Raw genomic sequence first — 12,745 nt, 5'->3', positions numbered from 1 at the left:
AGTCTTAGTGGGACACTGATGGTTCGCACTGTTTTCTCACAAAGAAGTTCATTTAATCTCTGATCCGAATCACATGTGCGTGTTTGGGATTTCCTGAATGACAGGTTGGAAGTGAAGTGGAGACGTTGAACCTTCAGGTGACAACTCTATTTAAGGAGCTTCAAGAGGCTCATACAAAACTCAGTGAGGCTGAGCTGATGAAGAAGAGACTTCAAGAGAAGTAAGAATGAGAGATGAATTCTATTTTCCCTTAGAAAATGGACATTTTTAAGAAATATATTACTATGTAAAAACATAGTTTTGTTATCTTACTAGAAGAAAAATAGAAACCTAATTAAAGGATGAACTCAGCAAACATTAACATCGACATTAATGTACATGTTCATATATAAATATACTTGTAATATGGGGGAATGGGGCCCGGGAAAATCTGATTCTGCTGTTCAGGGATGTTTGTTACACATACTGTAGCCTATGTGAGGACCTGTAAAAAAGCAGTAAGCCAGATTTCCTGGGACTTAACCTGAACTGACAGTATCGATGTAAGCAAACATAAATGAAAGCTGCAAGGAGAAGGAACTTGAGTGAGCTTTATTGAGGAAAAAAACTCATTTTCAATCAATTGTGAAGGCTAATATTTAAATTGAGAACTTTGCATTTGCTTGTTTTTCTTGGTGTAGCAAGTTACCCGAAATTTAAAAATGTTATTCTTTTGGATTAGTTGGCAAACATATATCCAGCACAACACATGAGTGTATGTTACCTTAGAGTTCACACTTACCAAGGCTATACGATGATATGGTAGTCTGGCACAGCACAGCAGCTTAAAGCTAAGGACTCTGGACAAACAGACTTAGTTGAACTATGGACCTGAATTTATTTGTGGTATTGCCTTGGGCAAGTTATCTATTTAACCTCTCTGAGCCCTACTTTTATCATTTGTACAATGTGTGTCATTATCCCTACTTCATAACGTTGTATTGAGATGTTTACCATGCTTGGTGTTAATGCCTTGCATATAGCAACCGTTGGTTCATATTTGCTATTATCATGTTGAAATTCTTTTTGATATTTAAGAAAACTTAGGACACTTTATTTTTCCCTTATTAAATCTTTGTCAGAAGTCATATTCTTTATGCTTAACAGAACCCAAACTTTTTAAAATATTGAAGATATCCATGGATCACTATATGGAAAGCACCTTTAGCCAATTACTATTTTGGTCTGTGTCTAAAGAACAAAGATGTACTTGCATGACTGCTTAAGACAGTTTTTCCATAGCTTGTGTGGTCTTAGATCTGTAGTTTTTTTACATTAGGCATAAGGGTTCAGAAATACGTAAATTTCTTTTCCAGAAAAAAAGATCTGTATTTTTTTAGTGTTTAGTCATGAGAGTTTAGAAATATTACTTGCTTCTAGTGAAGAAGCCAGAAGGATAAAATATTTTATTTTGCATTATTAAATCCTTGAAAAATGCAATCCAAAATTTCTTTGTATTTACTACATAATCTTGGGATTGGTTTAAAAGCCACTGAGAAATGAAGGAGCGTGGTTTATCCTCATGAAATTTTGATCTTTCCTAGATGTCAGGCTCTTGAAAGGAAAAATTCTGCAGCCCCATCAGAGCTGAATGAAAAGCAAGAGCTTGTTTATAACAACAAAAAGTTGGAGCTACAAGTGGAAAGCATGCGATCAGAAATCAAAATGGAGCAAGCTAAAACCGAAGAGGAAAAGTGAGTATGCCACAACTGAATGACCACTTGCTAGAAGAAGGTGGAAGAGCACTTTTATAAGATCGGAATTAGGATTTAAGAATAAATTTAAAATTTTTCTCTTTTATGTATTTGAAGGAGTACCAGGAGACTTCTCCGAGGAGATAAAATTTGTTCTGTTATAACAAAATGATTAAAGTTCCTTGTAATCTATCTTGATTTTTTTTTTTTTTTGGAAAGATTGTTTTCTTTGAGAGTAAGAAAATGCTAGCAGGTGGTGGGCTGGTAAAGGCAGGAGAGAAGATTTTGCTAGTCGAGTATTCAGAGGATGTGGGAAGGCAAGACTAAGTTTTTATATTTTTCCCCCAAGATTCCATTTCTTAATTTCTTTTTAAATAGGTCCAAGTTAGCCACTCTCCAGTTGACACATAACAAGCTTCTTCAAGAATACAATAATTCATTGAAAACACTCGAGGAACTGAAAAGGAAAGAGGTATTCATAGGAAAAAAATGACTTTCGTAGCCTCATAGCGAATAGAAACTATAAACATTTTTTATAGGTAAGGTAGTTGTGTTAATCCATAACTAAGTATGGTTTCAAAGGTTGTTCTTCAGTTTATAATTGATTTCTTGTATCTAAGTGGGTAGAACTTCTGATGTTCTGTGTATAATGTTCCCTGTGTGCAAAGATGGTGCTGACGTCCTATGGTTGGGGAGTAAGCATTTAGCATTTCTTTTTTTGTTTTGTTTTTTTTTAAGATTTATTTATTTATTATTTGAGAGAGAAAGAGGGCAGGGTGGGGCGGAGCAGAGGGAGAGGGGGAGAGAGAATCTCAGGCAGACTCCCTGATGAGCATGGAGCCTAACTCGGGGCTCAATCCTACGACTCTGAGATCATGACCTGAGCTGAAACCAAGAGTCAGACGCTTAAGCGACTGAGCCACCCAGGCGCCCCAGCTTTTAGCGTTTCTAGCAGCGAGTGGGTTTATAGGAGAGCTACCAGCATGGGCTCCCACATGAGCAGGGCACAGCGAGATGGTGGGCGTCCACTGGTGGGGTTGTCTCCAGGGAGCTGTTACAGGGCTAGCTGGCTCCTGTCAGTGACCTTGAGACCCTGGACTCCCGGACTGCAGCTTACACTAGTATAACACCAGCATGGTGTGGCAGTTTAAAAATGGGTAGATGTGTGAGGTGATAGGCGTGTTCATTAACCTGGTTGGGGGGAGCCCTGTCCCGCTGTATACCCATATCAAATTGTCACATTGTTCACTTTAAATAGCTTACAATTTAATTTGTCAGTTTCACTTGGATAAAGCTGGGATCAGTAAGTAAAGATCATGGAAGCTTTGAATTAGAAGGGGTCTTTGAGTTTATATACTTATAAATGTACTCTTTGTTCTTTTCTTTTTTTTTTTTAAGTTTTATTTGAGAGAGAGAAGGTGCACACAAGCGGGGGGAGGGTCAGAGGGAGAGAATCTTTCAAGCAGACTCCCCGCTGAGTGTGGAGCCTGAGGACACAGGGCTTGCTCCCACAACCATGAGATCATTAACTGAGTCAGATGCTTAACTGACTGAGCCGCCCAGATACCCCTGTTTTTCTTTCTTTTTTTTTTAATAGAATATTGTTCCTCTCTAGGATTTGTAAATTTTTTTCATTATTTACTTATTTATTTTTAATTGAAGTAGAGTTGACATACCATGTCATATTAGTTTTCTGTGTCCAACGTAGTGATCCGATATTTATATACATTATGAAATGCTCATAACTGTAGTTACTATCTGTCACCATACAAAGTCATTACAATAGTATTGACTGTAGAGTTGACCCTTGAACAAAAAGGGTTTGCACGGGTCCACCTAATATTGCAGATTTTTTAAAATACAGGACTATATGTGTTTTTTCTTTCTTATGATTTTAATAACATTTTTTCTAGCTTACTTTATTGTAAGAGTACAGTATATAATACATATAACATACAAAATATGTGTTAATCCACTAAGTTATCGGTAAGGCTTCCAGTCAACCATAGGCTGTTACTAGTTAAGTTTCTGGGGAGTCAAAAGTTACATGTGGATTTGCGACTCTGCGGGGACTCAGTGCCTCTGACCCCTGCATTGTTCGAGGGTCAGCTCTATTCCCTGTGCCGTACTGTACATCCCTTGACTTGTTTATTTTATAACAAGAAGTTTATACCTCTTGATTCCCTTCATCTCCCTATGTCCCTCTCCTCTGGCAACCACCGGTTCATTCTCTGTATTTATAAGCTTGTTTCTGTTTGTTCATTTGTTTTGTTTTTTAGATTCCACATAAGTGAAATCATATGGTATTTGTTTGTTTCTCTGACTTATTTCACTTAGCATAGTACCTTCTAGTTCCACGCATATTGTCACAAATGGCAAGATTTCAGTCTTTTATGGCTGAGTCATATTCTTGTCTGTGTGTGTGTTGTGTGTTTGTACAAATACAGATCACATCTTCTTTATCCATTCAGCTATTTGATGGATATTTAGGTTGCTTCCTAAATACGTAGCTATTGTAAATACTGCTGTAATAAACATAGGAGTGAATATATCTTTTTGAATTAGTATTTTTATTTTCTCTGGATAAATACTGGGAAGTGGGATTGCCGGATCATAGGGTAGTTCTATTTTTAACTTTTTGAGGAACCTCCATACTGTTCTCTTTTTTTTCTTTTTTTCTTTTTTTTTGAGTAAAGTGATAGAAGTTTATTAAGTGAAGATACAGAAAAAGCTCTCAAGAGTGAGAGCATTCCCAACAGCGTTGCCCCTTCCATAGTGTTTTCCAGAGTGGCTGCCCCAGTTTTGCATTCCCACCAAGAGTGCACGAGGGTTCCTTTTTCTCATGCACATCCTCGCCAACACTTGTTGTTGTCTTTTTGATACTAGTCATTCTGACAGGTGTGAGGTGATCAATTTTTAATTTAAACATGTTTCTTCTTTTCCACTGACTTCACCATATAAGAGTAATATCAGTGGGAAAAATAACGGTATCAGCAAGTTACAACCGCGCTGAGATCATGGTTTGTCATTATTTCCCTTATTTTAATGTGTTCTTTTTAAAATTGTTTTAAATTAAGAAATTATAATTTGCAAACTCTAAGTTAAATGAATAAACCTTTCTGAGTTTAAGTTATCATTGCTAATTAACAGAACAGTTTAGAGCCATGGATTTAAAAAAATAAAACATCGTTTAATGTTTTACTAAAATAGGTTGAATTAGGGGTGCTGGGGGGGGCATCGTCGGTTAGGCCTGCTTGAGACTCTCCCTCTCCCTCTGCCCCTCCCCACCCCTGCTCATTCACGCTCTCTCGCTTAAATAAATCTTAAAAAAAAAAATAAATTAGGTTGAGTTATTTCACAGCCATTTCTAGAATGATCTTGTCTCTTTCAGTCAGAAAAAGTAGATAAGGTGGTAGTGCAAGAACTAAGTGAAAAGCTGGAACTGGCAGAGAAGGCCCTGGCTTCCAAGCAGCTTCAGATGGATGAGATGAAGCAGACCATCGCCAAGCAGGAGGAGGACCTGGAAACCATGACTGTTCTTCGGGCTCAGGTAAGCTACGTTCTGAAACATGAACTGGGTGAGGCCAACCCTGATTATGTTCTCCTATGGGAAAGTGATGGTGTTCAAAATATATTTTTGGATTTTATATAATTTCCACCAGTATATTTAAAAACATTTTTTATTGAAGCATATCATGTGTGGAAAGTGCACCAAACTTTTAAGGGTAGAGCTCAATGAATGTATCCATCCTACAGTTGATAGGTAGTTGGATTATTTTCAGTTTGGGGCATTATGATTGAGGTTGTTCTGACATTCTTGTGGATGTCTCTCTCCGTTGGCCTGTGCGTTCCTTTCTGTTGGGTGCATACCCAGTTAGCAGTGGAATTGCTGGTTCCTAGAGTACACGTGTTACTCAGTGTTAGTGGATGTTGCCAACACTTTTCCAAAGTGATTGTACCAGTTTTCACTCCCATCAACAGAGTCCCTGTTGCTCGACATCCTTACCCATCCTTGTATTATCAGTATTTTTACTTTCGTTTGTAAGCATTCTGGTGGGCATATAATGGTATCTCATTTAATGTGCATTTCCCTGATGACTAATGAGACTGAGTACTTTCTCAAGTGTTAACTAGTCTTCTTGGTGCTCCCTTTTGTGAAGTGCCTGAAGACGTCTTTGCCCATTTTTCTTCTGGTTTGGTGTCTTGATTTTATGAGTTTTTTATACACGCCAGACACAAGCCCTTGACAGTTATATTTGTTGCAGATTTCTTGGCTCCGTGATTTGTCTTTTCACGCCCGTAAAGGTGTCTTTTGATGAACAGAAGTTCTTTATTTTAATGTAGTCTACATTGTCAGTCTTTACACTTAAAATTAGTACTTTTTGTGGCCTGTTGAAAAACTTTCACTACCTCAAGGCCATGAAGATACTGTCCCGAGTTGTCTTCTAAAAATTTTACTGTTTTGCCTTTTACATTAATATCTAGAAACCACCTGGAATTAGTTTTTCTTTATAGAGTGAGGTAAGAGTGAAGATTTATTTTTTTGTCGTGTTGCCTTGGCACCATTTATGTAAAATGTCATCTTAAGTAATGTGCTGCCTTCTTTGTTGTATCTTGTGTTCAGGTGTCCATGGGTCTATTTCTGGACTCTCTACTGTTCCATTGAGCTATTTTTGTATCCTTGCTCTGGTACCGTACTGTCTTGACTTAGTATGAAGCTCCAAAATTTTGATACCTGGTAGAGTAAGTCTTCCTACCTCATTGATACTTGTCAAGAGGACCTTAGATTTTCTTTCCCTTTTTCATTGTCATTTTAATTTTAGCATCCGCTTGGTATTTTACACACATACAGACACACACACACACACACACACACACACACACACACACACACACACAGAAAAACCTCCTGGAGCTTTGACTTGAATTATATTAAATAGATAAAAATCAATTTGGAGGTAACCGACATCTTTACAACAGTGACTTTTCCCATGCATGAACATGGCGTATCTTCTTTATTTCTTCTAAGTAATATTTTTAATCTTCTTAGTAAGGATTTTGCTCATCTTTTAATAGGTTACTCATAGATACTCTATTTTTACGATACTGTTGTAAATAGCACCTTTTTTAAATTTTCATTTTTTAACACCTGCTGTTATATAGAAATACAATTGATTTTTATATATTGATTTTGTATGCAGTAGACTTGCTCAATTCACATTTTAATTTTAATAATATCTCTGAATATTCTTTTGACCTCTTTACAATCATAATCATATCATTTAAATAATGACAGTTTTGGGTTTTTTCCTTTCTGGTTCTTCCTACGTTTTATTTCTTTTTCTTGCCTTATTACACTGACTGGGTCCCTCATACAGTGTTGTGTAACAGTGCAGATGGCAAGACAGCCTTGCCTTGCTCCCAGTCTCAGAGGCAGTGATTTTTAACATTTTACTGCTAAGTGTATGGTGTTTGCTACGGGCTTTGTAGATATCACTTATCAAATCAAGGAAATTCCCTTTTCTTCCTTGTGTGCCACAATTTCAAGTGGATGTTGAATTTTATTTAGGGAAAGTTTTTTTCTTCCGGTAATGATATAACTGGATAATTACATTCCTTTTCCCTTTAATTTGTTAAAGTGGTGAATCATATTGATTTTTAAATATTAAACAAACTTTACATTTCTTGAATTATCCTTTGTACATATTGCTGGATTTGGTTTGTTCATCTTTTACTTAGGGCTTTTGTATCTATATTCTTGAATAAGATTGGCCTAGAATTTTCCCTTTGCTAATGTCGTTGTGAGGTTTTGAGATCAAGGTTTTACTGGCCTCATGAAAACAAGTTGAGGCACATTCCTTCTTTTACTCTGGAAGAATTTGTGTACCGTGGCTTATTGTTACTGGTTGGCCCCACTCTTGCTCCTGGTGGGTGGAGGACTTGCAGAAAGTTTATCAGCGGCAATGCATCCTGCCTGAGATGTAAAACCACAGAAAAAGGGGGGAAAACCTTTGTCTCTTGTTGTTATTTTGTTTGCTTAATTAAAAGTGGGATTGCAGTATACCTTTTATACTACAACTTTTCAGTCATGATGTACCTTGGACTTCTCTCCGTACTAGTACTCATAGCCATTTGTTATTTTTTGAACAGTTGTATGGTATTCCAGAGTGTGCATTACCATGATAGATTTAACCAGCCCTCTATCAATGGATGTATAGGTTGTACCAATATTTTTGCTATTATCAGCAATGCTGAAGTGAACATTCTTGTATGTGTGTCTCTGTGCACTTGTGGAATCTATAGTGAGATGTAGACTTGGAATGATTGGGTTATTGGGTGTGCCTGTCTTTAAGTTAAATAAATATTAACAAGTTGTCTTCCAAGAATGCATGACCAAAATTATCCTCTCACCGAAGGAGATGAGAACGTCTATTTCCCCACCTCCTTGTAGCATTCTTTTAAATGTTTGCCAGTCTGGTAAAGATAAATTATTTTTAACATAACAAAGTCAACAGTTTATTATTTCTCAATGACCACATACATACTCATTACTCAAATATGAAATCCAGAGGTGGTTGACTGGACTTAGAGTCTTGAGTTTTACTTCTATAGGAAGAGAATTTCAAACCAAGCTCTTTATAGCATTCGTTTGTTCGGGTACCTCATGATACTGCTGTCATGTCCTTTGTCCTTCTGTACGTGGACATTTGTTGAGTTTTGGTAGATACTCTGGTTTATTCATTCGGCCACTTCTTTTTGAGCCTGAAACATGAGCCACTGGTGTCACAGGGCAGGTAGGAATGGACAGAACGACCCGGGTCTGACTGGCTCAAAGCTGATCAGTGATCGAAGTAAGACTGTAACTCAAATTGGGATCTGACTCAAAAATTCCCATGATGCATCAGTGGTCACATAAAATGTTCACAAATGGCAGGAAGTCCCTTAAAATGACCTTTTTATCACAGAGTTGTGTGATTTGTTTGTTTGTTTTGGGGGGGTAACTAAAACTGTGATAGAATATTTAAGTTTTTATTTAATTTTACTTTCAAAAGTGAGAAAGATAAATATTTGTATTCTAGAACCACGAAATTTAGGGGGAAAACCCTAATTTTAAATATAGAAAGTTAAAAACTGGTCTTAGAGTAATGTTCATTTCACTATTAAGGCGTTCATCTTTACTTTAGAATTTTGTAACAGTGAAGAAATCGCTCTCACGGCATAATATTTATATATTTCTAGGTAAGAAATTATCCTCCATTCTAGCAGCTGCAGCCACAAGCATCTGTCATCTTCAGGTTTCTGTGGGTCAGGCATTCAGGAGCAGCTTAGCAGGGTGCTTCTGGCTCAGGGCCCCTCGTGAGGCTGCGCTCCAGATGGACTGGAAGATCCACTTCCAAGCCGGCTCACTCACGTGGCTGTGGGCAGGAGGCCTGAGTTCCTCACCCTGTGGGGCTCCCCACATGGCAGCTTGCGTACCTTCACGACATGGCAGTGAGCTTCCCCCACAGCAGGTGACCCAGGAGAGAACGAGGCAGAAGCCACACACCATCATTTCTGTAGTACCCTAGCGGCTCCACAGGTTGGCTCTCTTCTTTGTGGAAGGGGACCACATAAGGGTTTGAATACGAAGAGGTCAGCATCCCTGGAGCTGTCTTGGAGGCTGGCTACCACCGTGAGGAGTGGCATAGAATATGGGCTTCTGTCTTGGTTCAAGAGCTGGCTTGACCACTTACCTAAATTACCCCAGACTGAGAGCTGTTAAACTTGTGAATGTAAAATGAGCGTAGCAATTCTACATTCCCAGGATTTTTTTTTTATTATGTTAGCCACCATACATTACATCATTAGTCTTTGATGTAGTGTTCCATGATTCAGTGTTTGCGTATAACACCCAGTGCTCATTGCAACACGTGCATTAAGGTAGGAATATAGGCGTCCAACGTAGGACCTTGTACATGTTTGGAATTCAGTGAATAGCATCTATTTATTATTATTATTTAAAACTTAAGGCCAGCCCTCGTAAATATACCTGACAGAATAAATAAACCATTTACTATATTAAGCTAATGCTGAATAAAAAGACCGGAGAATTTTACTGAACGAATATTACGTGCAGTGTTTAAACCACCTATATCAATGTCATTGTTGGGTTCTGATTGTCTAAAGTGTGTGTGTGTACACACACACACACACACACACACAACTTGTCTTCTGTCTGAAGGTGGTTGGAAGTTACGGTCGCCATTGGTTTCCAGCAGGACTGTGCACCCCTGTTCCTTACGAGGGAATCACAGGAGGGAGCACTCCCCCGCGCCCTGTCACCCATTGGGCCGTAAAGAATCCACGTACATCTGTGTAGTAACTTCTGTCTCTCTTCCCTTCTACCAGATGGAGGTTTACTGTTCGGACTTTCATGCTGAAAGAGCAGCAAGAGAGAAGATACATGAAGAAAAGGAGCAACTGGCCCTGCAGCTGGCAATCCTGCTGAAAGAGAATAATGCTTTTGAAGATGGAGGCAGGTGAGGCTTAGGGAGGCTCGGGAAGGCTCAGAGCACACACCTGGAGCCCTGGGCACAGGCCAAGCACAGGGCGCCTGTCAGAGGTGCTCCCTAAGTTGAGCTGTAGGAATCACGCTGAGCACACTTCGCTTGATTGTGTCCCTGACACTCAGCGTGACTTACCACGAGGCTTGGCCACATCTTGTGGGAACGTGATGAGTTCTTTGCTCTTGGACATGCCATAAAAACTTTGACCTTCTGTGTTCCAAAGTCCGGTCCTGCTGTTGTCGGGGGTATGTAGTCTTAAACACTTTAAACAATTCTGTAATGTGTTTTAAAAGAAAATATGGCTAAAATTACTTCTGTCTTCTAAATTTCCATTTTGAGAAAAGTTTGAAACATAGAGAAATAGAAATAGAAAAATACAGGGAATAAAATAGCACATACCACGATGTACTCCACACAGAATTGACAGTGGCATACATTTATTTGCATCATGGATATTTTTTCAAAAGGAAAAAGGGCGAAGTTGGAGCCTCCACTGTTCCCCACCCCTCATTATGTTTCCCTCTCTCTCTTTGCGTGGAGTTTGGAGGGGGTAACATCCCCATCTGTTCTATACTTTTACAGAGTATTGATATAATATCTATGTCATATCTTGAAACAGCATAATATTAGTTTCTCTGTGTGTAAGTTACAAAACGGTCGCTAGGTATTGTTCTGCAGCTGACTTTAACACTGTGATTTTGAACTCTGGGGGTGTGTGTGTGTGTATATATATATATATATATGCAGTTTTATTTCATTCTCCTTAATTGCTCCATAATGTTTTGTTCTAGAAATATGCCACTTTTTTCTAATCCATTCCCTTATCAGTTGACAGTGTGGTTATTTACCAATTGATTTTTTTAATCCTAATTGTTAGTTTCTTTCACTACTCTGTAATATTTAAAATTCAAGTTAATCCTTAAGTTCTGGTTTTTATGAACCTTGCATTTTTTCAGCTCTTTTTTCCCCATCCTGCTGTTGAATGTCTGCTAAATGTTGTCGTATTCAGAGCATTAGAACATCACTATCGTGTTGCTTTTCATCCCAGCAGGCAGTCCTTGATGGAGATGCAGAGCCGTCATGGGGCGAGAACCAGTGACCCCGACCAGCAGGCCTGCCTCGTTCAGAGAGGTGAGTCACGTGTGATTGTAGGTGTTCAGGGTTCCAGGGAATAACTATCCTGTGAAGAAAATGCTTGAAGACAAATTTCACTACATGCTACACAATGAATTCCAGATCAAACTGCGAAAAATATGGCACCCCTCAGTTATTTCCAGTGTACCCCATTCTTCATCCATTACCAACTGAATCCAGACACCAGACTCTTCATGCTGACAGTGAAGGCCTGGTGTAGCTAAACTTTTAACCTTTCCCCCTCTAATTCTCTACAGCTATTAGCCAGCTGAGTCACTCCCTGTTCCTTAAACTTCCCCTAGGCCTGTATACCTGCATGTACTTACTTACGAGGCATCCTTCCCTCACTCACCTCCCTGCCTCCCTTCCGTCTCTTTCCAGTGAACTCCTACCCCATCTGTAAAACCCATTTCAAATACCATCTCCATGATTCCAGCAGAATATGACCTCTCCCTCCTGAATTTCTGAAGTACTCTCTTACTCTTGTGGTACTCATCTGCTATTTTATTTTATAATTACTTATGTGTTCTAAATATGCATCTAAGTACTATATTAATGAAGCTGTCCATTACCTGGTGTTACGCACATAACAGCGTTAGCCTTTACTGAGTTTACTGTGGACTGACATGAACATTGGCCTCAGGCATGTTTAGCGTCACAGGGTAAAGCTGTGCTCTTCCCCAAAAGCTGTGTCTACCCACTTGAACACCACCAGACATTTTCTCTAATCTGATTTTAAGTATCCCAGAAACACCCATTTACCTCTGTTATCAAAAGTGCCTGCAACAGTGTTTTGGGTCCAAAAGGACAATCTCTTGCACCTGAATGTCTTTTTTTTTTTTTTGAAGATTTTATTTTATTTTATTAAGATTTATTTATTTATCAGAGAGAATGAGAGAGTGAGAGAGAGAGAGCACACAAGCAGAGGGGGTGGCAGGTAGAGGGAGAAGCAGGCCCTCACTAAGCAAGGAGCCTGATTCGGGACTCGATCCCAGGACCCTGGGACCACGACCTGAGCCGAAGGCAGATGCTAAATGACTGAGCCACCCAAGCACCCCAAAGATTTTATTTATTTATTTATTTGACAGAGAGAGAGAGAGAGATAGCGAGAGCAGGAACACAAGCAGGGGGAGTGGGAGAGGGAGAAGCAGGCTTCCCGCTGAGCAGGGAGCCCAATGCGGGGCTTGGTCCCAGGACCCTGGGATCATGACCTGAGCCGAAGGCAGATGCTTAACGACTGAGCCACCCAGGCGCCCCTGCACCTGAATTTCTTAGAGGAAGATTTCCTTTAACATAATTAAAGAAGGCAAATGCCTATTTATGTTAAAAAAA

The 12,745-nt window shown here is 39.1% G+C and overlaps 1 protein-coding gene across 7 annotated transcripts in view; it reads left to right on the top strand.

The window, feature by feature from the left end:
* OPTN (optineurin) overlaps positions 1-12,745 on the top strand; it is a 50,792-nt gene that overhangs the window by 26,225 nt on the left and 11,822 nt on the right. For 5 of the 7 annotated variants that reach the window (XM_027592445.2, XM_027592444.2, XM_027592448.2 and 2 more), the window contains 6 exons: positions 105-220; positions 1,584-1,733; positions 2,112-2,205; positions 5,125-5,283; positions 10,122-10,252; positions 11,328-11,410. In XM_027592445.2, the coding sequence (XP_027448246.1) occupies positions 105-220; positions 1,584-1,733; positions 2,112-2,205; positions 5,125-5,283; positions 10,122-10,252; positions 11,328-11,410 (733 nt within the window). The remainder of the gene's footprint in view (positions 1-104; positions 221-1,583; positions 1,734-2,111; positions 2,206-5,124; positions 5,284-10,121; positions 10,253-11,327; positions 11,411-12,745) is intronic. The other 2 variants (XM_027592450.2, XM_027592447.2) reach the window with 1 other exon arrangement.

Source organism: Zalophus californianus, chromosome 9, assembly GCF_009762305.2.
Source record: "Zalophus californianus isolate mZalCal1 chromosome 9, mZalCal1.pri.v2, whole genome shotgun sequence".
NCBI classification, from domain to species: domain Eukaryota; kingdom Metazoa; phylum Chordata; class Mammalia; order Carnivora; family Otariidae; genus Zalophus; species Zalophus californianus.
The sequence above is the reverse complement of the archived record's forward strand: the minus strand, read 5'-3'. Positions and strand labels throughout refer to the sequence as shown.